The sequence below is a fragment of the Cynocephalus volans genome, chromosome 1 (assembly GCF_027409185.1).
Source record: "Cynocephalus volans isolate mCynVol1 chromosome 1, mCynVol1.pri, whole genome shotgun sequence".
Classification (NCBI taxonomy): domain Eukaryota; kingdom Metazoa; phylum Chordata; class Mammalia; order Dermoptera; family Cynocephalidae; genus Cynocephalus; species Cynocephalus volans.
In genome coordinates this window covers 287,951,915-287,979,862 of record NC_084460.1, presented here as the reverse complement: position 1 = coordinate 287,979,862, position 27,948 = coordinate 287,951,915, and the positions used below count along the sequence as shown (strand labels likewise).

At 41.0% G+C, this 27,948-nt stretch overlaps 1 protein-coding gene across 2 annotated transcripts in view; it reads left to right on the top strand.

The window, feature by feature from the left end:
• The window catches only part of DOCK10 (dedicator of cytokinesis 10), a 263,202-nt gene that overhangs the window by 38,245 nt on the left and 197,009 nt on the right, over positions 1-27,948 (top strand). Inside the window, exon 1 of one of the 2 annotated variants that reach the window (XM_063115054.1) lies at positions 25,179-25,340. The exons of the other annotated variant lie outside the window; for it this stretch is intronic. Coding sequence (XP_062971124.1) covers positions 25,179-25,340 — 162 coding nt within the window. Of the gene's footprint in view, positions 1-25,178; positions 25,341-27,948 lie in introns of those variants that run through there. 2 annotated transcript variants of the gene reach the window in all.

Sequence of the window (27,948 nt, the reverse complement as noted above, 5' to 3'; positions counted from 1 at the left end):
TTTTGATTTAATGATTGATGTTTTATTTTTGGCGGATAGAATATTACAACTTAGCTGAAAATCTAATACTCCTTTTTGATCTGAAAACTTCCTATGGGGACATAAAATTTCAACTACTTAAACAAGGTCGTCCATGACCTCTTATGAATCGACCTGGTTTTTCAAGCATTTCTCTCTAGAGGGCGCCGGATTCTCACTTCATGACAGTCTTGCTGATGGTGGCAGCTGGCCCTGTCATGTGAGGCTGAAGTCGTTTAGATGACCAGACTGGAATATTTTAGTAAATCTACCAGCAGTAGAGCCTTCATTTTAACATGATAAATGCATATTTCTGGACTTTCTTGTTTTGTTGTTGTTCAAGCTTTGTTATAGCAAATGAGAGTTTCTGAGAGGAGCCACAGTGCTTAACATGGTTGTGGTCGGTTGTTCTGGAAGTGCTGGTCTGTCTCTGAGTCAACACACAGTAACTTGTGGAATATCAGGGGCAGAGAGTGGAGTCTGGGGTGGAATACTAAGGGAGGATGCCATGGGCCCAAGCTCTGATTTTGGATGTGCTATTACATAACAATAGCTCTGTGCAGTTTGGTAGAGGAAGTGATACTAGTGCTCCCAACCACTAATTCAGAGGAAATTTAGGTGTTTACCCAGTGAAATTTTGGTCACCCTAGAGAAGATATCTTAAATTTTGAGAAAAAAAAAATTCAACTGATTATTGTAAACTATAAATGCTAATAAATATGTTTTTATGTGTCTTCTTAAAACATGAATATTCTTATAAAGTCAGCACAAGATATTGGTATAATACTGGTTCTGAGGAAAAACTGTACACTGCCCAAGATCTAGCACCATGTATAGCAAAGTCTTCACTCAAGGAAAGTTGGTCGAATGAATGGCAAGGTTCCACTTTGGGTACAACTTTCATTGCTAAAATAATCCTTATTGTATTGAGTGTGAATTGATCTTTATGGACTTCCTGCAATCGTTTTAACTCTACTCCTTTGGAATATATTGAGCATATTGTATTTGCTATGCATAGGAAGTTCCTCCCATACCACTACAAAAATAGTTAATGATAGAATTTCTCACAGAATGAGATGCATTGCATGGGTCATGCTCATAATTAGGCATAATTCTTTTTACATGACCATTGTTAAGTTTTTAAAAACAATTGATATGCCTCAGACAGACATACCTTTTAATCACCATTCTTCAGATCTTGCTGCTGCACATTTTTCAGTGTCTTCCTCACTCTCCTATTAGTGGGTTCTGGTTTGTCTATATCCTTCCTACTCTGTCACCAAGAACTGAACACAGTTTTCACAGTTTTAGCAATGCCAGAAAAACTAGGATCACCAGCCTCTTAATTCTAAATATAATCTTTTTGCTAATACAACTTAACATTTGATTTCTCATCACATTTGTTTATATTGATGACCATCTTTTTCACAAATGTACTGTTAAATCATATCTGTCCTTTATATTCTTGTGAAATTTTTTTAGTTAAATCAAGATTTACTTTTCATCATCATTGAAGTACATCTCACACTGACTTGCATATAGTAACGTTGTGGGTTCTGGTTATGCCAACCTACTAATTCTGCTTCTAACTTCATACTGTCTACAATAATATCACCCCATAGCCTATTCCCATGTTTCAGAGATGAGAGAGCCGTGATGCTCACTGCTAGAAACCACCCTCCAGGGTGTCTGTAAGAACATCTTGGAGGTCTTACTGTATGCCTTCATAAAATTCATACGATATTCCTATCGCAGGCCAAGGAAAAAGGAAATAAGATTATTGTGACCTGATACAGTCTTACTGATTTTTTTTAATTGAAACATAATTGATAGTACATATCTGTGGGATACAGTGTTGAATATCAATATCTGCTTGCAATATGTGATGATCTAATCAGGATAATTAGTGTATTGAACACTATACAATATAATCTTTTTTATGGCCCTTTATCAATTTCTCATTAACCCCCACCCCACCCCCTCCCTCTTTCCCACCTCTGGTGGGTTCAGTTCTGTCTTTTCCTTTTGAAAGTGCAACAAATTATTGCTACAGTTGGTCTTAGTGATTGTACTGGAACCTGGTAACCTTCTTTTCCTTTCCCAAGGGCTGACAAACTGTCCTGTTAATGTCCACTCTAGGATTTTGCTGGAGATAAACATAAAGTGAGATGATGTATTGCAGAATCTACCTCACATTGCTTCTGTAAATTTTGTGATCTGTTTTTATATTCTCAAGTCATCTCGCCTGTCCCCATACATCCTCAGAGCTCCTGACTGCAGGTGAATGACTTCTCTTAATATATCACAGTGTCATTCATGGGCTGGAAGTTTTAGTCCTCAGGACTACTAGTGCTCTGTTAAAATTATAGGCTTTCTTTCACCCTTTTCAAGGTTCACTTTACCCTCTTTAAGCACAGATCACTGACTTTGAGAAGACAAAAGCAACATGAGTGATCAACTTGATATCTATCAATATCTTTCTTTAATCCTGAGGCTTATTTCTGTCCTGCTACTTTTCTTTCTTCAATTATAAATTGAAACTACCAATACAAATAAGAATTATTCTCAAATAACTCACGTCAGACAGTGTGTGATGGGTATAACAGAAGTAGAAGGTAATTCAGAAGAGAGAGGAATCACATTGATCATAGGACCTCAGCAACTGTGCTTTTTGAGCTGGTCTTTGAAAACTGAGTGGGATTATGATTGAAAGCATGGAGAGGGCCTCTAAGTGCAAGAAGTGGTGGGGGCAAAAGCATGAAAGGGGGAGTGTTTAAATATTTAAGAAATGGCAAGGAAGCCATTAGGTTCACCTAGTGTATGAGAGCTGGATTAACCAAGGCCTTGCAGGCTGCTCCTCATCTGAATCATTTAAAGGACTCAAGGGAGATTTTGAAGGTTTTCAACTAGAGCTGTTATATAAGGGAATTTGTAAATTTAATCTACAACAGAGAAAGATTGCAGCTAGGGAACCGTTAGAGGGTTTTATACTAACCCGTGCCATTCAAACTAAGATTGCAATAAATGGAAGGCATAGAAAGAATTCATAAAGTAAAGGTGGGGAGAAAAATGAAGATGACTTTGATATTAATCAAATATGTGAAGTGTACTGGCTCTGCTTGGAAAATTACCCTATTCACCACCATCACCCCCCCCAAAATATTAGTACCCTTTCCCACAGTGTGAAATGCATATCTCTGACTGTACTCATGATTATTTGGGATTTTTATACACAGCTTTAAATAACATGGAATCATACTGGGAGGAAGGTATTTTCTTTTCAAATCTCTTTTAATGCTTCTGACTATACCATGGATAAAGTCTCAGTGTAGCGTTGCTTTGCCCTTACCACCCTCCCAGTTTGTTATTCTCTCCTTTCTCACAAGGAGAGAGTGGACTTGGGCTCAGAAACTTGGATAGGCAAAACATTTATTTAATTTTGTCCTTATGTTTTAACATTACTTTCAATTATTCTATTTTTAGCAAATGATACTCCTGTCCTGTTTATGGTTAAGGTATGCAGTTTTCATTTTAAGTAAAATTTTATGGGGAAAAGAAAAAAGCAAATTTTTGGTTCCAAAGATTTTGTTGAGTACATACAAGCAGGTAATACAAAAATTTGACAAAAATCAAGATGGTAGTACATGAACAACTGGCATTCAATTCACACTGCTGTATAAAAGGTCCAATTGGAATTGCCAAAGCCTTACGTGTTTGAAGATGTTTTTTGTCCCCTCCCCTGAACTTGCCAATTACTGACATCACGGCCCTGTGTTGCTGAAGTGTCGCCTGGTGTCCTGTGGAGAACAGAATCCTGTTTGTGCTTCTCCACGTGTGGGGGATGGCAGCGGGAGCCTGTTCTACTTGAAGCGTAGAATCTCTATTTTGACTGCTCGAGACTGGTAGGTTTATTGTGGCAGCCGTACTACTCTGATGGAAGGTAATAAAAATTCTATCTTATGAGAAAATGGTTTTTTCCTAAAGAGAACATGAGGTCCCATTTCTCAATTCACTTCCACATTGACTCTAATACATCTAATGACCTCTTTTCTAAAGTTAGTTTCATGAAGAGCTTGATTGATTTCAGGCTCTTCATAGATTTAATTTAATGTTCATTCTCCATTGTATTATTGCCCAGCATGAGTAAAGACGATCATACTTAAGATTAGAGAAATAAAGCAAGGCCTTTGGGGTCCAAGTATAGAACTACCTTACCCCTGAGTTGGAAAGCCAGGCCACACATGGACTGGATTGCTGATGGACAGACTCTAATGGCTCTTTTAATGCAAAAAATTGATTCGGGAGGCAGGAAGCTGCTGGAAAAGGCAGCTCTGAAACTGTACCTCAGCATGTACTTGGCATTCTTAACTCCATCTGAAGAAAAAAGATGTGCTCCCCTGGCACTGAAGCCAGTGTGTGGCTTTATGCTTATAACCCAGGTTCTTGGGTCAGAAAACATTAGTTCAGACGTGGTTTCCCCAAGTATTAATGCTGGCTGTGCAGCCCTGGGGAGCTATGTAAACTCTCTGAGCTTCAGGTTTTTCAACTTTAACTAGGAATTGTATTATTTTGTTTCTGTTGCTTATAATACCTGGGACTGAGTAATTTATAAGAAAATGAAATTAATTTCTTACAGTTCAGAGGCCGAGAAGTCCACAGCCCAGGGTGTGTATCTGGTGAGGGCCTTCTGCTTAGTGGGAACTCTCTACAGGATCCCATGTTGACCAGGGTATCACATGGCAAGAATGGACTGAGCAAGAGAGAGCTAACCTGCTCACTCGCTCTCCTCATAAAGCCATCAGAACCATGCCCGTGACCACCCATTAAACCATCAATGGATTAATCTGTTCATGAGGGTACAGTCCTCACAATCTAATCACCTACTGAATGCCCCACCTTTCAATTACCCTAACAGGATTTCCCACCCTCTTGTTACTGTTACAGTGGGGATTAAGTTTCCAACACATGAACCTTAATGAAGGACACATTCAACCCCCAGCAGGGATGCATTACTCCTAGGGCTATCGTAACAAATGACCCCAAACTAGGTGGCTTACAACAACAGAAATGTGTTCTCTCACACACCAGAAGCCTGAAATCAAATCAGCAGGTCCGCTCTTCCTCTGTAGGTTCTGGGAGTAAATCCTTCTTTGCTTCTTTCAGTTTCTGGTGGCTCCAGGCATTTCTTGGCCTGTGGCTCTGTGACTCCAATCTCTGCCTCTCTTTTCTTTCTCTTCTCTCTGTGTCTTCCCCACTTCTGCCTCTTATTTATAAGGACACCGATCATTGAACTTAGGGCCAGCCTGGCTAATCCAAGATCTTGAGATCCTTAACTCATCTGCAAAGACCCTTTTTCTGAATATGATCACATTCATGAGTTCCAGAGAGTAGAATGTGGGCACATTTTTTGAGGGGCCACCAATTTAACCCTCTACAGGGGATAATCATATATACGCTTAAATCACAGATTAAGTGAGAAAATGTTGAGCACAAAGGACATGCTCAGGAAACGTTAGCCACCATAAATTTTATGAGTACTAACGGTGTCCTTGGTTTTATCATTATAGTATTTACTGTTGGCAAACCTAACTTCATTTAACAGTGAGCTCTCTTAGGATTGTACCTGAGGAACAGACATGAGACTTCAATTGTCTTTGAACATTCCATTCAGAGAAAAGATGACCTCTCTCCCCAAAGTGATTTGGGAGTCACTAGCCCTGTTTTATCAGTGCACATTATAGAACTTTAAAAAGACAATAATTCTTATAGTTTTAAACACACAGGAAGGCCATTAGGGATCAGGGATACTCATGAAATAGCAACAAGCCTACTCTGTAAAATTTGGAACAAAGGCTATTATTAGATGAAACCTTTCATGTGAAAATAAAATAAGTGAAGTGTGTTTCTGTGCTTTGAATTTGCTGTTTTTGAACAAAATGTTCATTTGTTTAAATAGGAAGTCAACAGACTCAGGAAAGCATCATTTCAGGACTGTAGATCTTTTCTCTGATTCTAGTTGAGTCATCCACACTGTGAGAGAGAATTCTGCTCTTAAGATTCAGCCATCCAAAACAAAGGCCCACCTCCCGCATCGATGAACGTAGACTGTCTGTGCAGACATTCACCCCAAACTCTAACTCAAAAATGTCACCTTCTGAAATTCCTTCCCGATCTCAAATAGAAATGGCACTCATCACTTTCTCAAAAATTTCCCTGGTCTTTCATCAGTTCTTACCTGTCCACCCTAGGACAGAACAAACTGCTATGGCTCATACCAGTTCTTCAGTGTGTACTGAACATCGAACAATATTCCAGGCCCTTGCTGGAACCTGTGGGCAACAAGAGACTGTCTACTGGTTTCTTTCCTTCTGCATATGTGGACGTGTATATCTAACTGCCTGAGCATATGGCCAGCTTCTTGAGATGTGGTGTGGCCATTGTCACTCTGTAATGAGTAGTCACTAAAACTCTTTCTGCATCTCAATATTCTCGTCAGTTAAAGAGAGCTGAACAGTTGACCAAATCTCAGCCACTAAGGCCAAAGAAATCAATGACATGTCTGTCAATAAAGGGCCCTAAGAAGCAGGAGCAGGTTTACTTCTACTTAAATTAACCGAGAAAGCTCTGTGTTGTTATTGCAACTCTTGGTCTATGCCTGCTTTTACTCAACATGCTACTTAGGAACCAAAACCTGGAGAAATGATGCTCTGATTAAATGACATTGAGGATAACAGTGTGTTCACTCTTACAGGACAATAGGGCAAAAGAGATGAATATTTGCACTTGAGGCCTCTTCTCACAATGGCCACCAGGGGGCGGTGCTTCCATAGGGAGATTTCAGCATCCAGTCAAGAAAGGTCATCTACCTCCAAAGTCTGATGCCTTCATGAGCCTCATAGCCTTTCATGTTTGAAACACTCGTCCTTGATTTTCTTCCCAAGTGTCATTTAATCATCCTTCATGACCCAGCTCAAATATCTAACACCTCTAACCTAACCTCCCTAGCTGAATGAACTGCCCCTGTCTGCTATGCTCTGAATGTTGATGTCCCCTCAAAATTCATATGTTGAGATCCTCACCCCTAAGGTGATGGTTATAGGAGGTGGGGACTTGGTGGGAGATGATTAGGTCTTTGGGCAGTGAGCTCATGAATAGGATTAGTGCCCTTACTAAAAGAGGCTCAAGGAAGCTTGTTTGCCTCTTCCACCACATGAGGTTACAGTGACAAAGTAGCATCTATGAACAATAAACTGGCTTCGACTTACCCAAGTCCCTAGCATCTACTACTTGCTCATATATACTGGTGGGTAGATACACACACTCTGAAATGTTGCCATACTGGTATTACTAGCTAACCAATAACTTTCAAATACTGATAAGATAGCACTGCCAAAAATAATGATTAGCTTCCCACAGTTGACACAAAACAGCACTAAACCATTTCAGTAGGTTAACTCTTCAGTGAACACGTTACTAGCCAAATTAACACAATAGCTCCTAGTGACTGATTTTCTTTCTAGTAATAGTGTAAGCACTGTTTTGGGCAGCCTTTTTTGAGGGAAAGATACAGAAGCCATGGCTGGCACACGGAGTCTCCATTCTCAAGCCCTTCATCCTGCCTACTGTAGGCACAGACACCCTCGAGACGTTGTAGTCATGTTGAAATTCTCTTGGCCTTCTAACAAGACTGGTGCTGTTGCTTTCCATGAGCTGTGGACAGGAAGTGCTCAAACACCACAGTAGATTTTTCCCTTGCTACAGCACTCGCCTTTCAGTTTTCTACACATGCAAAGCATGATTCCATGAATGTCTGTAATAAACAGAACAGATATTTCTAGACACAAGGAGCTCCCCAAAGGTCATGATTCTTTCCTTGTTTATTTAGAAACCAGCCACACAAACCATTAGAACCTGTAGCAGTGAGACCGAAGTCAGTTTTCCATGACGTGTAAAGCTAGTAATTGTGTGTGTGTGACTTGAATGATCCCTATGCTGTTTTATTAATGATAGGACATAACCTCTCTGGCATCAGAAGACTCATCATGACTCTGTTCCTTGGGGCCCACTGTACTTTTGCAGAAAAGGTGCATGAAATTAAAAGTCATGTTCTCTTCCCCTTGGATATACCCTAATTTTCTAACTAAAGATCACTTGCCAATTCAACCATTACTGCATTAGTGCCTTGTGACATCAGGCAGGATGCAGTTTGTAAAATGATCAGAGAGGTCCGGTTGCATCACATGTAATAAAGCTTTCAATCCACAGCTGATCATTTCCAAGCACTTGGCATGCAATAAAGTAAGTTTTAATATTTACAACTGCATGTTGTCAGGTTTCATCTATCAGACTGGGGACCTGGGCAAAGTTGCTTCTTTGGATTTAATTTTTCTTATCTGAAATAATAGACATTAAATCAGACAACAGTCATTTTAGACTAAAGAATCCACACACGCACAAGAAAAACACACCATTATGGTATTTATGCATAATATTTCCCCAAGAGAGAATCATATTTTACTTGAGATTTACACCAAAATGTAAGCTCCAAGGTGATAGGGCTTTACGTGTCTCTGTGTTCACTGCTATATCCTCAGGGCTTGGGGTAGTGCCTGGCCCAAACAAGCATTTAGTAAATATTCACTAAGTGGAGGAAGGAAGGAAAGAAAGAAAGAAGGGAGAGAGGAAAGTTTTCATATTAGTATCTTATGAAGCACTACAGTAACAGTGCTGAAGCAACCCCGAGGAAGTCGTTTACAGGAAGTTCAATGCTATGAATGAAGTTTCAAGAGCAACACTTTTGTAACAGAAAACAACTCATCTAGGAACTTCAGCCGCCCTTTACCTATATGAAAACCATGTGCTGGGGCAGATTGGTGACCCTCTGATGGAGAAATCTGAGTAAAGTGTGTGCCCACAGGAGACCCCCCTGGGTGAAGAGTGGGTGGGAAGAGAGGAAGGGAGGGAATAGGATCTTCAGATGATTCCTTCCAGCTGCGCGCCTGTAGGGGGAAAGCGAGAAAGTGTTGTAGCCACAGAAATGTCAGGGTAGAAGGAGGTTTTATTTTTCTTTGTTTTACATCCGGGAGAAGCTTTTATGCTGTTGAGGGAAGGAGCCTGTAGAGAGGGGAATGATTTATGGGACAACAGCCTGCAAGAGAGGGGCACACAGAGAGTGGTCAGAGGCAGCCAGAATGCCCCTTGCAGCCGACACGACACACCGAGGAAAACGGAGGCGGAGTCAGCAACTGTTTAACAAAAGCAACAATAAAACAGACAACACCGAGGTGCTGTGCTGGGAAAAGCCAGACCTTCTGAATCACTTCGGTGATGTTCATTCACTACTTGTTCGTTCATCTTTATTCAGCTGCTGAAGCGAACTCACAGACAAGCTACAATGGAGGTAACGTTTAAGAAAATATATGATGTATATCTGGCATAATTCTGATTGAAAGTTAGAGGCAGATTGCCCCTTTTCAAGTCATTTTGTCTAGCCAGGCACCATGAGATTGAAAGTAATAAGAACTTTAACCAGGATGGGAGAACGAAGACTGGAAGCATGGGGATGTGTTCTGGAGTCACCAGGAGGTCTGCAGCTACGCAACTGCACAGCTTTTGGCATCTACATTGGAGAGAACAGACGAGGGACAGCTGGAGCGACACATCTTCCTTTGACAAATGTTGCTCGGGTCTGCACACCTGCACACCACATCCTATGTGTTCTTCAGGTGTCCTTTTGGGTTCTTCACTCTCTTTTCGCCACTAGTGTTTCCTGTGGGAATCTGTCTTCAGGTCTAAAATCTTCTGTGGCTTTGGACCACATTGAATGTCTGACAACGGCGCTTGCTGGGCTCTACCCTGGTCCTCCTTGGGTTGATAATAGCTCTGGACTTCCACTCCTGTGCTCATTATTGCTGAGATTATTCAGTTACTGGATCAAGCACGGGGTTTCATGTATATCCCCAATACAGGCTGCTGACTCCTCTGCTCCTGTCCTCAACCAACAGGTGCATGTGAGCTGTGCTGGATGAACATGGGTGGCAACGAGGAGGAAGGCACCAAGGATGACCCCAGTATCTCAGGGAAAATGGTGCAGCTCTTAAAAGCGGTAGGGCAGTGTCACGGCAGGCTGGATTAAGAAACCAGGCTAAAGGCAGCGTTGAATTTAGCAGGGAGCAGAATATGTACATGGAAATGAGGAAATAGGCATTGGAGAGTTAGGGTAGATTTTGAAGCTAAAGGTGAGGATTTGGAGAGGCCAGGTGCAGGCAATGAAGTCCTTGGGCGGCCACTTGCACACTCAGGTGGAATTCTCTTGTCTTTTCCTTCCCCATCCCTAATCTGAGGTCAGCACAGCTGGTGGAGCTTCTGATCCAGCACCGGCTCCTCATTCCGGCTTCTCTCCAGAGCGGCCGCCTGACCCTAATCAGCTTCTTCCTGCTGCACCCCTCTTCCTATCCGTGCTGGAAATTTGCCTCCCCTGATGCCTGGGGTCCACATCCCATCCCACCCTGGGATGTAATCTCCCCTGCGGGCTGACCATCCTCCACACAGAACCGTATTCAGAAGCTGCTCAGGGTTGCTTCTTCCTATGCTGCTCAGAATGGATCCCTTGACTAGCAAGCCCCGTTGGTGTGCTAACCTTTATTGACAGCATTATGCCAAATGACTGGCTAAGTGATTTCACATGGATTATCTTATTAACTTCACAACAACCACAAGAGGTAGAAATTATTACCCAGGTGGTCATGCATTCCGTTTTGTCTGCAAATAGTACCTATGTATGCCCACTGTATTAACCTAATTTCTAATAGCACGCCCTCTCACTTTTAAAGGGTTCTGGTTGAAAGGTCAATTATACAATCACCCTGTTACTGCACTTAGTTTCCTTAGTTTACAGATAAGACACAGAGTAGTTAAGTCCCTTATCCATCGTCACACAGCAGATAAATGACAGAGCCAGGGCTTGAACACAAGCAATCAAACCCCACAGTGTGGCATTTATTGGATTCATGTTTACTAGTCCTCTTGAAGTTTGGGTAGGTACCTGGCCTTTTAGAATTCATTTCTGCTACTAACTTGGCTCTGCTTTTTGTGTCACACCAAGTAGCTTATCCTCTTTTTCTCCTGTCCACACCCCTAGTGGCCACTAGGCTCCACATTGCCAGATTGGGGACTCCAGATACAAGGCAAGCTGTGGCTCATCCCATGTGGCTGTGAGAAAGGAGGAGAGAGATAAAGAACTTGCTGGAGTGTGCAGGGGACTTAGAATTGTATTTTTAGGGCTGGAAGACTTGAGTGGTTTGGTGCAAAAGACCTGAGCGAGATTTTTATTGAATGAAAAATGATTAGGCCAAGTAATGGCCAAATCATTTATTTTGGACAACTTACTAGTTGATTAAAATTACCCCACAATCTATTTCAATGAAGCAAATGGTATCAATTGTGTAACTGACTAGAACGCCTAGGATGCCATGCAGAAGGTCACCTAAACAGACTGGGTTTTTGTAAAAATTGAAGTTTGAGCATCAATAGTGTCCTTTTTATGCCAAAGCAAGTTTATGGCCACGAGTGTGGACAATACATATTAAAAATTCTTCAAGTTGACACAACACCTCTTTCTCAAGGAAACCGAAAAAGTTAAAAAGGCTGCAATGATCACTTTTCACACCCTGAAAACCAGAGAATTTACTGAGATTCACTGTTCCCCACACGTTGTTCATCAATGCACCATTGTTCACTGCCTCTCCTAACTAAAGGTAGCATGCCAGTGCTCCCCTCTGATCACACAACATCCTGTCCAGTCTGTCAGTGGTGCAGAGATCAGCCCTCGAATGAAATAGGTAGAAATCTGGGACCATATCTGCAAATCAATACGAAATGATCTCACCTTTTGGCAGTGTTGCAAAATAGCTGTTGACATGCCACATCTCTGTCACACTCCACATCCTGAAAACACAGGAATTTACTGAGATCCGCACAGTGAACCATGCTTTTTCAGACCATTCACTCCAGCTGTTGCTGACCATCTCCTTGGCTCAGTTGCACTGAGTGGCTCTCCTTGGCTCTGTGTCATGATGAAGGAGTAGAAGCAAGCTACTGCAGATACCTATGTTATGTGACATCCTTTCAATGCTAGAATACCAAAAGGTTTTATAAAATTAGCCAAGTTGTCCAAAATCTAGAAAGAATTAAAAGAGACCTTTCTGTGAATTATTGCCAAGTAATAGATAATAGATGCTCTGTGTTTGTCAAATGCATCATATTTGTTGACAGCTGATTTATTAAAGATGCTTCTTACATGTATAGTTCGTGTGTGTGTGTGTGGATGTGTGAGTGTGTGTGTAGTGAGACTGTCTCCAAGGGGAGCCTCAGTGATTTCCTTCTTTGTATTCATGCCCTGTGTGTTTCCTTCCCACTCCGAATTGGGCTAATCTGTGTAAACAATAGGATAATGCAGAAATAATAGTATGTAACTTAGTCTAGGTCATAAAAGACATTGTAGGTTCCACCTTACTATTTTGGATCACTGGATCTAGAAGAAGCCAGCTGCCATGTCACCAGGATGCTCAAGCAGCCCTGTGGAGAAATCCACCTGCTGAGGAACTCGGGTCTGCCAGCTGCCCCCACCAACTTGCCAGCCATGTGAGTGAACCCTGGGAGAGGATTTGCAGCTTCAGATGACAGTGGGGCTAGTCGACATCTTGTCTGAAACCTCAGGAGACACATTGCACCAAAACTACACATCTAGGCCACTCACAAATTCCTGACATACAGGGACTGTGACATAATAAATATTTTTGTTGAAAGCCACTAAGATTTGGGGTACTGTGTTATTCAGCAACAGATAACTAACACAAATTTGTGTGTGTATCAATTTGCTTTGTAAACTAGAGCGAGAGTTACAGAAGACTGACATAACATAAGCACTGAAACAGACATTGGAGAGGAAGATCTGGTCTGCCAATGCTGGATGTGTACCAGTGACCTCTTCCCAGGAAACTCTCAACAAATGTTATCAATGATGATTATATGTTAAGCCGTATTGAGACAGAAGCTGCTGGAAACTAGAATCTTTGTTGTGGGCATATTGTAGTGAGCTCTGCATCTGATGTCTAATACTTGTAAGAGTATACAGAGGTGGAGCCTTTCTGTATGACAGTGGTTCCAACTTTTTGGAGGCAGTAATAGTAGTTGGCGCTTATTGATCTTTTAGTGCTGCCTGGCACCATGCTAAGCCTTTTACATGATTATCTAACTTAATTCTCAGGAAAGGCCCCGAGGTAGGTGTGAAGGTGGAGAGGAGTTAAGTGACTTACTGCAGATTACTAAGCTAGGAAGAGACAGACCTGACTTTCAAATCCAGGCTGATTTTTTCCCCAAGTCCTCCTCCTGAGTACATATACTGCCTCTGACAACAAGGTTACACTTTATTTTTAAGCTTATATCACCTTGAGCTTCTACAGAGGTGGTCATAATATAAACTGATAAGCCATTCTCTTAAAAATAAATCTTATATATTAAACGAATTACAAAGTGATCTTAAATGTCACTATTTTTATTTATAAACATGTGGTGATAGACTGTTCTAAAAGCCAAAGCATGTTCAGAGGAAATTTGTTCTCTCCATCCCTATGTTGTATGAGGATTAGACCTTTATTAAGATTGCATTAAGATATTTTGCATTCCCTTTGAGAAATGTAACAGGATCATATCCTGATCACATGTATATGTTTAAAGACCTAAGAGCACATGCAGTCAAATTTGGGAAATTTTGTGGATGGCCAGGTTGAAGGGATTTTCAAGGTAGAAACACCAGCATGGTGGCTGGGATCACACCCACACATAAGCCAGCAGTCCTAGAGAAAATCCCCATTTGAACTGCAGCTTTGCCTTCTAATGGCAGGTCTGCCATGTGTCCTTATTGGGTGGGGGACAGAGTGGGCTAGGGGTAGGGAACAGGAGAGGTATATGGTTTGTAGTCAAAATCAGTTCCCTTTCATTATGAAATGTGAGTCTTTCTTATGCTCATTTCTGTGCTTGAATAGAAAACAGGATAACCATGCTTTGCCTAAAGGGTAAACATGAGCAGGCTGCATTCTGTCTTGTATTCTTCTATTCTAAAATTCTGGAATCCCAGAACTTTCTCCCACTGCAGGAGGTTTTCTGTTTTCCATGACAGGTAAGGCCACGCTGCGATGAAAGGCACAGCTGAGTCACTTGGTGAGTGGCTGTGAATTATGGAGGTTCCTGAGTTGAGCTCACAAATAGTAGAACTTCTCTTTTATTGGGTTCCTCCTGTGTCCCAGGCACTGTGTTACATGCTTCTTTTAGATTATCTCATTTACTCCTCATCACATAAGAAAATATACTATTATTATCTCCATTTCATCAACATGAAAACAAAGCTCAAATGTTCATTTGCCCAGAAGTCACAAATCCAGAAAATGGCAAATTCAGATATGTGGGACAGCAAAACGATCATACCTCCAGAGAGGGACCAATTGTGTCTTTTTATTATACCTTCCATCAATCTGCTCCATGGTCATCTGTCTACACATTAGAGCTAACTGGAGCGATTGCTCTAGCCAAGGGGCTGAGCTGGGGAGGGAGCAGATAGGATAAAGGCCCACAGGCTTCTGATTTGGTATTGACTCCATCTCCAAGTTAAAGAAGGGGATTTGGTCCAATTCTTTCCTCTTCCCCCAACTCTTCAGAATGCTCCCAGCTCTTTTGCAATGCTGCTCGGGATATTCACTATAGCCTTTTTAAAACCATTGGTATGGAGGATGTGGCATGTGCCAGCAACAACCCCTTCTATCTTCTACCCTACCACAAGTCCAGAAATCAGTCACTTGTATTCTCTCTGAATCTCGTGCTTAGGTAAAGCTGTTGGATCCTAGACCTGGAACGAACCTGAGATCATCTGCTCTAACCCTCTAATTTTATGGACAAGCAAACTTGGATCCAGAGAAAGAGGTGGCAGAACGTGTCTGAAGTTATAGTTAGTGTCACAGACCAAACCTCATCCACTACATTTCCCACCACATCACGCAGGGATGCAGGCTGCACGGTCCTCTTGAGGAACTGCAGTGGCTTTATTTGTTAAGTAGCATCTAATGGAAATAATACGAACAAAACTAAGAATCCACATCCTTTGGTTGAGGTTTTAAAGAGAAGCTGAATATTATCTTATCAAGTTAGTCTTTTGAATGTAGCCCTGCCCCTCCTATTCCTGCTGGGTTTAAACCCTGGTTTGTCCTCATTTCCTTTCAAAAGGCTCTTGCTGGGCGCTTTGCACCAGCCCTGACATACCTCGTGCTGCTCCCCTGAGCCCTGGTGAAGAATGAAGACTGTAAAGTTGAGATATGCTCAAGTTGTTACCATCCTTTTCATCTCTGGAATTGAATTGGAAAGAACATTTGGAAATGATTTAACAGATTGCCATTTTCATGTTTAGAAAGCAATCCATTGTTATTGTAAACTAGATTTAACTTGGAATGTGGGTGGTTAATTCCTGCCACAATTCAGGGAGGAAAAAAATGAACATAGAAAATAAAACAGAACAAGTACTGAAAGTACAGTTAATGGCTCATTTATCCAGTATCATCTGAGAATATTTTTCACACAGCTAACTTTTGAAAATAACATAATTTTCCCAATTTAATCACTGAACTTTTCAAAATTATAAGCTGTCATCAGTGGAAATTTTATTGAGAACATTTCACAGATTTCTCTCTCCTTAAACTTTGGTCATTGGACATAATTTGACTTTCTAGGTTGCATCAGTGCCATTGTTGTGGACACTTAGTATGTACTGGGCTAGAACATATGTCCACCCTTACAGTGTTTACTGCCCCCAATGTGGATTAGTCCCAGATACCGTGGATACTGACTTCTTCTATGTGTTTATTTTTGTCAGACTGTCTATCGTCTGTCCCTTCCTTTTATGGGTGGCTCATACCTTTAAGTTAGTATGATCAGCTCCGCACCCTGGGCCTACTAGCTGGTAAGGAGGAGCCGAGGACACTTCCTGGCTTACCTCACTCCTGACCTTGCCCCCTTCTAGGGCCAAGGCTCTCTCTTGTTCTGCTGTTTACACATGACTGCATTGGCTTTGAGGCTTGACTTGCAGGACAGTTACCCTCTTTGGCACTTAGAATAACATGGATAATAATAAAAATAGTTATTTAATGGTAATGGTGAAAGAATGGTAACATCCACTGTTTATGCCAGTGTTTTATACTAAGTGCCTTTGTTACAACAACTCTGCATCAGTGTTCTGTTTAGTATCATTGTACAATTGAGGAGAGTAAGGCTCAGAGAATTAGTGATGTTACAAAATAACTCAACTAGGATTCAGACTCAGGTCTCTTCAACTCCAAAGCTCATGTTCATTGCTCTGAATCACTTCCTGGGTACCAGTGGCATAATGTGCACTCGGTCCTGCTCCAGGTGCACAGCCTCAGGCCCATGGGGTGGCTGAGTGGTGGTAGGCCCACCACAGCCCCTTGAAGAAGTGGTCAGCATACCTGCCTTCAGCAGGGTCATCCTTCGGTTGCTCCCTATTTCCACTGGTCCAGGGCAGGTCAGAATTATGTCATTTCTGACCTAAAGCCATTGCAAGCTCAGCTCACCAAGCTGTTTAGAATCCTGTGTAAGGTAAAGGTGTAAACGCTGACAGTATGAGGACCTCTTCTCTAAGCCACTCCCTTAAGTTTCATAGAACAAATCATGGGTCATCTCTTTCTGGCTCTGCAGAAGTTGTTTCTATTCCTTTCCAAGACTTGGCTGTGATTAGAATGGTTGAGGCTGCAAAATGAATGGCCTCAGGATAAGTGAGATATTGTTATAGTATTTCAAATTTGTTTTCTCATGGAGAAGGTTTGGGAAGGGGTTATGGCACTTGTGTCATGTTACCATGGAAACTAACTTCAAAGCACAGAGGAGGCATGTCCAATACCCCCATCCCCCATCATCCAGGGAACATTGTGTGTCCCTGAGCAAGGAAGAGTCAGGAGATAAAAAATAAAATAAAATAAATAAAAAAAATAAAACCCGCTCATGGAGGCGGTGGGGGGAAACAAGCAATGTCTGGAAGTCCTTAGATCTTCTCTTCTCTAGTAATAACTAGTATGTTTTGAATCCTTACTATATGTCTGGTACTATTGACATGGATCCTCACGAATACTTATTCATTTAACAAATGAGAAAACTAGTCAAAAATTTTGCTCAAAGTCGCAACAGGGCTCAACAGGGATGTAAATTTTGGCAATCTGCTCCCTGATGCTTTGCCTAACTGCTACGCTATACTACCTTCTATGAAGAATAAGAAAAAGTTATTATGAGTTGAGAAGAGTTCGATCAAACATAGACAATAGAGAAATGTAAAGCATGATATTAATGGAACATTTAAATTATCCGTGCACTCGGCAGCAAGCTGACTTAGAGAGCAATGAAGGATAATTTTCTGACGTGTCTAAATGTACCAACAAAAGAATAATCTGCTTTTGAGCTCCACCAATGCCAAAGGTAGGAAAATGAAGATAAAGGAAGACCTGCCAAGAGAACCTGTATTTTTAAAACGAAAGAACAGTGTGCTTGTTTCCAAAGCGATTAATTGTACAGCTCGATAAATGTCAGCACATGGGAAAGATGCCCGTAAAGAGGAGGCCACTGTAATTAAGTGAAAATGAGGAGAGAGAAACTGAAAGTAAAGAACGCTACAAGTCACAGATGTGGAAAAAGAGGTCATGGTTCCTATCAAAACAGATTTCGATGGAAATAGCACTAGGAGAGGCAAAGATGCAAGTTTATAAAGGGCGAGTGGCCTCAGGGAGGATGTCTGCACTGGGTTGGGTTTTCCACCGTTCAGCAAAGAAGGCTCTGATTAACTCCCTCCTGACCATTTAATTGAATTCAGACCTGAGGGCACTTACCCATCTGGAAATAGACAAGGAAAAAGATTCTCTGTAATCCCTGCCCTGGAAAATGGCCAAATCCCATGACCTAGTTTACTTGATTTGGGGCAAAATCCCTAGTCGCCGTTAATCTACGGGGGTTCTTTTCCTTTGGGTCACTTTTGCTTGGAAACAATTGCTGAGGCTCTGGAAAATGACTAATAGGTTGGTGATGATGGCGATGGTGATGATGATGGTGATGTGATTTTTATTCCCACTGATTGATTCATTCATTTCAAAAATCATTATTGTGCTCCCATGTAAATGAAGGCTGTGTGACAGCTTAAACAGCAGATGGAAGTTTCCTACCCCCTTGGACACCAGGTTTTTCCCTATTGCATGACTCTGCAGAGAATACCACTTGGGGTGGAGAAGGAAGTCACAAAGACGGTGCAAGTATTGAGCTCCCACCAACTCGATGGTCACCCCAGATCCTCACACTAGCTCAGGAAGGCAGGCAGCTGGTTCCTCCTGCAGCAGCACCACGTCCAGGCTATCAGCCACTCTCCACAGCCCCAGGTAAGCCTCCAACAGATTCAGGAGCGAGTGGCAGCAGGCCTTCCTCTTTGAGCCTGGAAAGCCATGTCCAGGGTCACAGTGTGTCCTGGGGTGGTGGCCTCATTCTGGTTGGACCCAAAGTAGTTTCCTTTCTAGGAACATTTTGGTGTTAACGAACATGTTATGTCATGTCAGGGCAACAAGGACTTACAAAGGGAGCCAATCACACTTCTATATTCCAAACAACTGCTGTGACAGCCAGTTTTTATAGTTGAGTCATTTCTGCCAATGAACCCTTCACACAGTAAACACATTTTTTTAAAAATTCTTTTTCCAGATTTATTACATTTAAGTTTTCATCAAAATGCAATTTAAATCATCACCCCAAAACAATTGGCTAAGACTGCTAGCTGACTTCTGAAACTGTCACCCAAGGAAAAATCACTAATTTCCTGTGAGGGACAGACAAGCTTTCGAAAGGGATTTTCCGGGGTTGCCTCACTATATCCTGTTTATGCCAAAGACTTTTCTGGTGTAAATCTATCTTTGGACGACACAAGGTTCACTTGGTACAGATTGACATTCAGAATTAGTTATAAGCTGAGAGTATGGAACCAGACTGACTCAATTCAGATTCTGGTTCTGCCCCTTACTAGCAGTGGTTCTATGAGGAAGTGACAACTTCTCTGTGCCTCAGTTTCCTCAACTGTAAAATGAGGGTGATCTTAGCACTACCTCATGGGGGAGATGTAAATGAATCAATTTGTGTAAATATTGAATTAGAACTGTCCCTGGCCCATGGTAAGTGCTCTGTAGGGGCTTGCTTTCTCAGTAATGTCATTATTATCATTATTTATTGAGCACCTACTACAATGTGGGCACAGGATGTGTAGTGAATGAAGTAAACACAATCCTATGTCTTATAGAAAGGGGGACACATAAAAATTAAATCAATTTGAATGTAATCACAACTCTTGTGTGAAGAAGCAAACCTACAGTGATAAGCACTGAGGTTCAGGGCTGCGAGGCATAGCCTGTCAGGAGGTTTCTCCAGGGCAGTACCATGTTTAAGCTGAACCTGGAGGCTAAGAGAGAAGAGACGAAGCCTCCATTATTATCATCAACAGAGGTAGCATCACGCTTGCTCACAGCATGATTATCATGGGCCAGGCTGTACATTGGTCTTTTCAGCTACTCCTCCCACGAATACCCTGAATGTAAAGGATTATCCCTGTTATACAGCGGATACTATTGAGGTTCAGAGAGGTTGAGTGACTTGCTCAAAAACACAGCTTATACGTGACAGAGCTTTGATTGCAGCACAAGTCTGTCTGACTCCCAAGCTCATTGTGAGCTTTCCCACTGTGTCTTGCTGGCCACCTCTTCTTCTACCAGGCTGCCATCAGGACTAGGATCCAGTTAGTCTGGAAGCTTGCTGCTCACTGTACATTGACTTCGTAGACTGTCAGTTTCTCTATGAATGAACCCAATTATAAAAAAAGATCACTTTAGTTTGGGTAGTCAAAGTGCTCCACCTTCTGACTCGGGAAATGGAGAGAAAGAACATTTGAGGCCCCTCACTCATGTGATCAGACTGACAAGTGATGGGCAAGCACATAGGTGGACCACTGTGCCAATTGCAGTCTTCATTTCAGGATGTGGGGGCCAGGCTGGCAGCCAGGCTCGACACATGCCCCTGCCCCCACTGGCCAAAGCCAAAATAATGAGGAGCTTCTGTGAAGTGCAGAGACCCATGCTAGGTATTCTGGAAGCAGTGACCCTTCTTCAGAGAGCCCCTGTCAGATGCTCTGGTGTTAGGGAGTCAGAGCATCAGTGTGTGAATTGGTTGAGGATAGGGGCACAGTCTCACATCCAGCACCTACTTCCTCAAGCTTAGAGCCCCTCCTGGGCGCTGTCCAGAGCAATGGCTCCCATCTGCTGCATCTTCCTGCTGTGCGTGGAAGTTGTGTCTAAATCCTTTATTTTTGGTTATTGATCAAGGTGATCCCATTTGCTTTTCATCTTTTAGAAATACTCAAAAATTTTCGTCTCTGGAGGAAGCCCTCTCCCCATCCCCCTTCCTCATTATTGTAGTCAATATATTCCCTTTTAAACTGCTTTTTTTGTAATTTTTGCTTGGACTTTGGGAAGAAGGGAGGTAAACAAATGTGCTCCATTCCCCATTTTGAACTAGAAGTCAGGGCCTCCAGATGCCAAATATGGTAAAACCACGTTCTGATGGCCAGAGGGCCTGCAGATGCAGCTAGAAGCAACTTCTCAAGTAACTCCTGAGCCTTTGGGCTTGGAAGCAGGGAGGCAGGTGGGCTTAATGCGCCCTGGGGAGATCGCGGTGACATTCACCTGAAGCTTCATTGTTAGAATATGGTTTTCACATGCAACGTCTTTGTATTAGCCTTCTTGGGCTGCCCTAATAAAATACCACAGACTGGATGGTTTCAACAACAGAAATTTATTTTCTCATGGTTTGGAGGCTGGAAGTTCAAGAGCAAGGTGCCATTAGGGTTGGTTTCTGATGAAGCCTCTGTTGCTGTCTTGTGGATGGCTGTCTCCTCACTGTGTCCTCACAAGGCCTCCTCCTCCTGCACACATGGAAAGAGAGAGAGGTATCTGGTGTTTCTTCCTCTTATAAGGACACCAGTCCTAGTGAATAGGGCCCCACCCTATGGCCTCATTTAACCTTAATTACCTCCTTAAAGGCCCTATCTCCTCATAGGGGGTCAGAGCATCAATGTGTGAATTGGGGGAGGACACAATTCAGTTTCTAACAGTCTTCTACTCTCAAAATCTCAGTCTTTCCATAAATTTCTCTCCACAAATAAGTTCTAGTCATGACTGTTATGCTCTTGAAATAGTAACCAGGCACTCAGAGTATAGGAAGCAGTGAAACCAAGCATTGCAGTATCAGGGGTATCCAAAAAGTGCTTAAGGCTGATCTCATTAGGCTTAATTTCTCATTTATTTTATCTAAGCTCTTCTTCGTTTTTACAAGACAACCTTTTGTTATCAGCAGTAGGTTTCAGTGTACTTGACACCTTATAGAAGATGGCAGAAAGCCTTACCCCATCCAGGTAGGTCAGCATTATGCACCAGGAGAAGATTCAGATGCAACAGGTCTGGGTGGGGGAGTAGATCATGGACTTCACCTCCAACATGTGCAAGTGTAGTCCAGTTCAACACGGTCAAGATAGATTTAGATATCTCAAGATAGATTAGATATATAGATTTAGATATATAACTCTTACATAATTTAACAAAGCTGGGAAAGTACAACACTTTCAACAGGCATTATTTATTTAAATTAAATATGTATTTCCTAGCCCATTGTAAAAAAAATCTTTGGATGTATTATCCCAGTGGTGGAAATATCTACATCTTGTGCCAAATAATTTTCATGCCAAAAAATTTTAGAACACTGGTCTGCGAACTAAATTTATTTGTCAGGATTTGTCAAAAAGAGAGGAGCAGCCTACAGCTAGTAAGTAGTCTCCTGAGACAGGAGCAATAGCCCTCCCAGCTCAGTACTCAGGGATATTTTAGCCGTGGTTTTTACTTCTGTTCCTTCATTCCTTCTACCTTCTTTTTTATCTTCTTCCTTCTTACTGTTTTCTTCCTGCAATTATCTTTCTCCCTGGTATACCTTAACTTGTCAATAACATCTTCCTCCACCCTTCCTGTCATTTCCTGTGATCACTAAGGCTACTCCATATCTGCATAGTATGGCTATCTCTGCCTAGAGACAAGAAAGTTCTTCACTATACGTGAATTTAATGTTTTGTAAATGCTGAATGAATTTATATATGTATTAAATAACATTTAATATAATTGAATGGATATTTAATAACTCAGAAGGAAATCTAGTTCCCAACACTTCTTTGAAAAATTTAGCCTTACAAATTGTTAGTCACGTTTTTTCTCATCTAGGACAATAAGTTAAAAATCTTGCTTCTAGCATTTTAAATTTAGTAAATATCTTATTGAATCATGAAATAAGACCCAGCTAGGGAAAGGAGGCAGGCAAGAGAGCAAAGGAGAGTGTCTGAAAGTTATATGTTAATGAATTCATGCACATTGGAGGTTTAGAGGCCAAATTAATGATTAATTTTATTACTAGTTCAAATGAAAATAGAAGATACCTGCTGAAGAGTTTATACCTCATCTTTAACATTTCCTACGTATCAAGTATGCTAAATATGCAGGAAAACATGGCTATATCTCTTTGGGTGGATTTCTATCTCCTCCCCCACCTCATCCCACCCCTAGCTTAATTTGCTACTTAAAACTTAGAGCTGAGAACTCAACCCCTTTCTTGTAAGTTTGCTGCATATTTGAAATTTGTCATGAGAAAATGTTGGCAAACATTTTAGCCAACATCATAAGAGTTGAACATGTCCAACTCTTATTTCCTGATTTTCATCTTTTTTGTTTCTTTTCCATTGGGCAACTGTGGTGTGTATTGAATTCCAAAGAAACAAGTCCTTGGACATTCCCTTAATTTGATAATAGAGACTAAAAGAGGGAGAAAGGGAGAGAGAGATTGCACTGAAAGTCCCTCAGCAGCACATCAATAATAGGGGTGAATTCCTCAGAGGCAAAGAATGGATCAAAGAAAACAGGACTCTGATAGCTAGAAAGCATCTCATTTGTTTCCCTAAAGACATTGGGATCTGCCAAAACATCTGACTCCAAAAGCCACCCCAGAGGTTAGCCAATTTTAGAGAGAGGTGGCTAGAAAGGAGTTTGGGATGTGGAGTGTGTCTTCCCTGCCAAGCCCATGGTGTGGCTGAGGTATCTGTCTTCCCTCTCCAGGTTCCAACTAGACTTGGTGGAGCGTTTAAGCATTTCCATTAGCAACTGGCTGCATTCAAGCTCTGCAGTCATGAGCAGATGTTCAGAACCTAAGGAGGTGACTGGGGAGTGATACCTCATGGGGTATGGGAGTGGATGGGGGTTCGGGGGTGGGAATTGACATACAGGGAGCCTGGAGGAACAATCATATTTGGAAAGACCCATTCATAGTGGAGGCCCACTCTGTATTTTGTCTCTGGTGGACACCACTATCTATATAGATATTCAATAAACACAAGCCAGACAGGCTAAATTGTAGCCTCTCTTCAATAAATGCCCTAGTTGTTTGGAGTAAAAATGGTTTAGATTAGCACCCGGGCACTCTGACAAAGGTCCAGAGGGAGTTAGGGGACTTGCCAGCACCATTAGCATTTTTTTCTTCTTTTTCCAGCAGCACTAAAATATGTTTGCTCAAAACAGAGAGAGATGAAAAACTACTGGCAGCCAGTACCTCTTAAAAGAAAGGAAAAAGAAACATGTTTCACTTCTCTGGCAAACATACCAATTAAAAAGTTGCTGTGTTGTGACAGATTTCTGAGCAATTAATGTCTAACTGAGCATTATGCCACATGCTTCTGCAAAAGCAACTTTACTGGGGCTGGGGTGGCCACACCTTACAGCAAAACAAACCTTCCCCGAACTTCCTGCAGCACCCTGCACACCAAGGAGCCCAGAAACAAAAAGCACACTTTTTTTTTTTAATCTCCGGGAGTTATACTGTAAGAATTAGCTTGGCAGAAAGATCCCAACATTGAAGATTCTATTGGGAATTTCATATTTTCCTCATTTATAAGCAAAATCCATTTTCCAGGAGTTATTTTGAGTGTAAGCAATCCCCTGCTGTCCTGTTCCTTTCAGTATACCATTAGATCTTGAGGCCATTCCAGATGGCTCACGTGATTTCTAAGCATTTCTCTCTTATTCCCTCCTAAGTGACTAGTCTCAAAAGAGTCAGGGAATATTAGACTCTTAACTACCAAAGACCTCAGAGTCCTTCCTGAAGCCTTGAATTCTTATTGATAAGATGTTAAAATGCTTTACAGCTGCTTTTTCTAAGAGGTCAGCTTGGCAGAGCTCACTGACTGACCTCAGCAAGAGAGATATTTACAGCCCTGCAAGCTGCCTATGTAAATATAAAAATGTATTAGGCTGCAGAATTGCATGTGTGGGAACAGAACAACCATACTATTGAAGGGAAATCACAGGGGAACACTGGTGGCTGTCACATGGGTTTGGTTAACGCGTGCATACTTTTGTAAATCTTGATTTAGTGTACTCTGTGTTTCAGATGAGCCAATTTTATTTCTGGAACTTATGAACTATGAAAAGTAAAACCCCAATCACTTAATGAAGTGTACAGCAAAATTTCCTTGAGGAAATGTTTGCATTTAAAAAAAACAATCATTTTCACTCAATAAGATGCTCATTTGCCCTTGAAAAAAATGTCAGTATGAAGTCAGATTTTCAATTGTTTAATTTGGAAAAGTGATTTATTTGTGTGTCTGAGAAGGAAAGATTTATTTATTCAGACCTCTGAACCAGGAATGGAAGACAGTCATTGTAATGAACAGGAAGCATGCTCTTGAAAATGAATTGAGAAATACTCTCTAGGCGAAATGCTCTAAATATTCCTGAGTGTGTTCAGTTTCTGTGGATCAAATCTTTCCCATCTCTGCATCCAAGCTATTTGGCCGTGATCAGATGATCAGAACTCAAGGAAGTGATTGGAGAGTGAGCCGGCTGCAGCTGCAGTGTAGGCTGTTTTCAGGGACAAGGAGCCACTGTTTTTCAAACATAGCATCAACATAGAAGTTATTTTGTAGGCTCCAGGATGCAGGGATGGGCTGCACTGCCAGCATTGTTCTGCTTCAAGCTTTTCGCTCTGTGGTCCAGAGGAGCTGTCCACACATTTGTAGACGACGCCAGGAGGAACCATCCCATGAAATTTTGCCTCTGGAAAGTGACAATGAAATGAACAGACCCAGAACCCTCATCATAATGGTATGGTATCCGTGGCAAAGCCACCGCCGTTGATGGAACCGTTATTATAGAGAGGTTGCAATTTAGGGTTTTTTTGGTGTTCAGCTGTAGATAAAGAAATGTGTGACCTAGAGTTTACTACTCTGCTGTACTGTTTGGGGAAAATTTGTATTATTCAAAGAGCAGGTTTTCAGAATTATTTGTATGATTCAAAGAGTAGATTTTTTTCCTTTTAGATCTGTCATGAAAAGCTGTAGTTTATCAGTCTATTAGAAATTCTCTTTTGTCTAACATTTTGTGTGTTGTTATTAACTTTCATGCAGAAAAGGAGAAATCTTTTCAGTTTGGTGCAATTAAGTGGATTTTGTTTTAAATTCTAATTTGAAAGAAGAGCCTCAAATTTTATGTCACGTGTAACCAATCAAGTTGTGTAGATGCTGGTGGTTAGATTTCTAACTTCAGGGTATCTGGCGCTTTTATTTCTGACTCTGCAACAGAAATGTCTTCCCCAAATGATTAACTTAGGCATTAAATCAGTATAAAGTATTGAGAATTTTGTGGAGCGCAAGATGTCTTAATTGGAAAGCTGTTTCTTGCCACATGTCAAATTACACTTTAGTCTGGGCTTTAATGATAATAGACAATGTTGCTCCGTTTTTTTTTTGTGCATCTGTTTGATCAGCAAGAATAAAGTAGAGGATAGAGTTTTTCCTTACTTTAGGTTTTTCTGCTTAGTCACTGAAATTCCCTCTTAGGAAATAGATGGTGTTCTAAAGTTTCCAAAATTGAGGAGGCATCGAACTCTGGGTGGCTTCAGCACGATCGACTTTTTTCTCTTAGATTTCAATGTTCAGATATCAAGGATTTAGTAAATAATGAATGGAAAATACCTGTTACACTAAAAGTTTTTAAATGAAAGTCATTTGGCTTAGACTGTGCCTCTGAGTGACAGACTACTAAGCTATAACATTCTATGCCAACTTCCTCAACAAATCAATACCTGATTTTCAAAAAGCAATATTGTTCTTGAAGTATAGGCTATAATTATCACTAAGAGGAAGCACTAGGGAAGAATAATTTTATGCTCATTGTTCCCATAAATTTTCACAAATTAAGTTTAAAAGAATTTGAGATAGTTCAAAGGTCAAAGAGACCTTTGTTTTCCAAGTTGAACTCTTGTTAATAATATTAACACATTCTATAGCTTTGTGTGTTCATGACATTTAGTGATTAATCAGTCATTTTTTTCTTTTCTTTTCTTTTTTTTTTAAGTTTGAGTGTTTATAATTGTATACACCCATGTAGATTTATCCCATCAAGAATCAAGATAACAGGATATTTCATCAACCCAGAAAGTTCTCTCATGCCTCTTTACAATCAATTCCCTCCCTTTCCAGTGACCACAGTTCTGATTCTGATCAGCATGAAGTAGATTTGCCTGCTTTTGAGCTTGGTACAAATGGAAGCTCACAGTAGGTACTTTTTGTATATGGATGGATTCTTTTACGCAGCCTGTTTGAGATTCATTTGTTTTGTTCCATGTATCAGTCATTCGTTCCTTTTCTTCAAATAATTTTTTTTTAATTTATTTATTTTTTTATTTTAATTTATCAATATACAATGTGGTTGATTTTCATGTCCCTTTTACTAATTAGGCTATAAGATTTCACAACTAGAAATTTGCAAAAAAAAAATTATATTTCCAAATAACTGAGAATTTGTTTTTGAAAATCACCTGATGATAATTTCTTATTTTTTCAAGGATCCTTTTGATTTTTGTAGAAATTTTATGGACTCTAAATGAGGTGATGAAGAATTGACTGATGAAGGAAACAGGTTCAGAAAGGTTGAATATCTTGTTAACATCACACAGCTACTAAATGCCAGCATTCAAATCACACTTAGATCAATGATTCCAAAAGCCATGAACTTTCCACTCTGTTCACACTCCTGAGAAAATAACAGCGAAACTGATAAAATGAATTTTTATAAGAAGTCTGATGGAAATCTTGAACCACTCAGAGTAAAATGTGCTCATACAGAGTCATTGTGTATCTTGAAAATTTCCTCTGGGTTACTCCAAAGTTCACACATTCCACAATTATTTATTGCAGTCCCAATATGGGCCAAGTACTGTTCCAGGTGCTTGGAATCCATCAATGGACAAAACCATCAAAGATTTCTGCCCTAAGTTGCAAAGTTTTAGGTGATAGTACATTTTGCAGATCTCGTTGTTATGAAAATGCTATATTAGGCTTGTGATGCTTAGTGTACAAAGTTAAATCAATGCAAATATTTTCTGTCTCCCAAGATGGTGGTTTGAAAATTTTGCGTGTTTCACATCACCTAGGAGTTTTTATTCATGCAGATCCTTGAGCTCCTGGACCCAAAGTCTGTATATGAGAAGGTCTGGGAATCTGTACTTGGAGCAAGCACCCCCAAGTGATTCTGACAGAGTACCTTAGGTGACACTATGAGAAACCTGGCTCAGGAAGATGATAGTCTAAACTCACCACCTCCTCTCCTTCCACCTGATGTTCTTATACTTGCTAACCATTTTTTCACTCTGGCTCTAAGCTTCTGTACAAGCTTTGTTTTGTTTTGTTTTGTTTTCTCATCTTCCCATTGC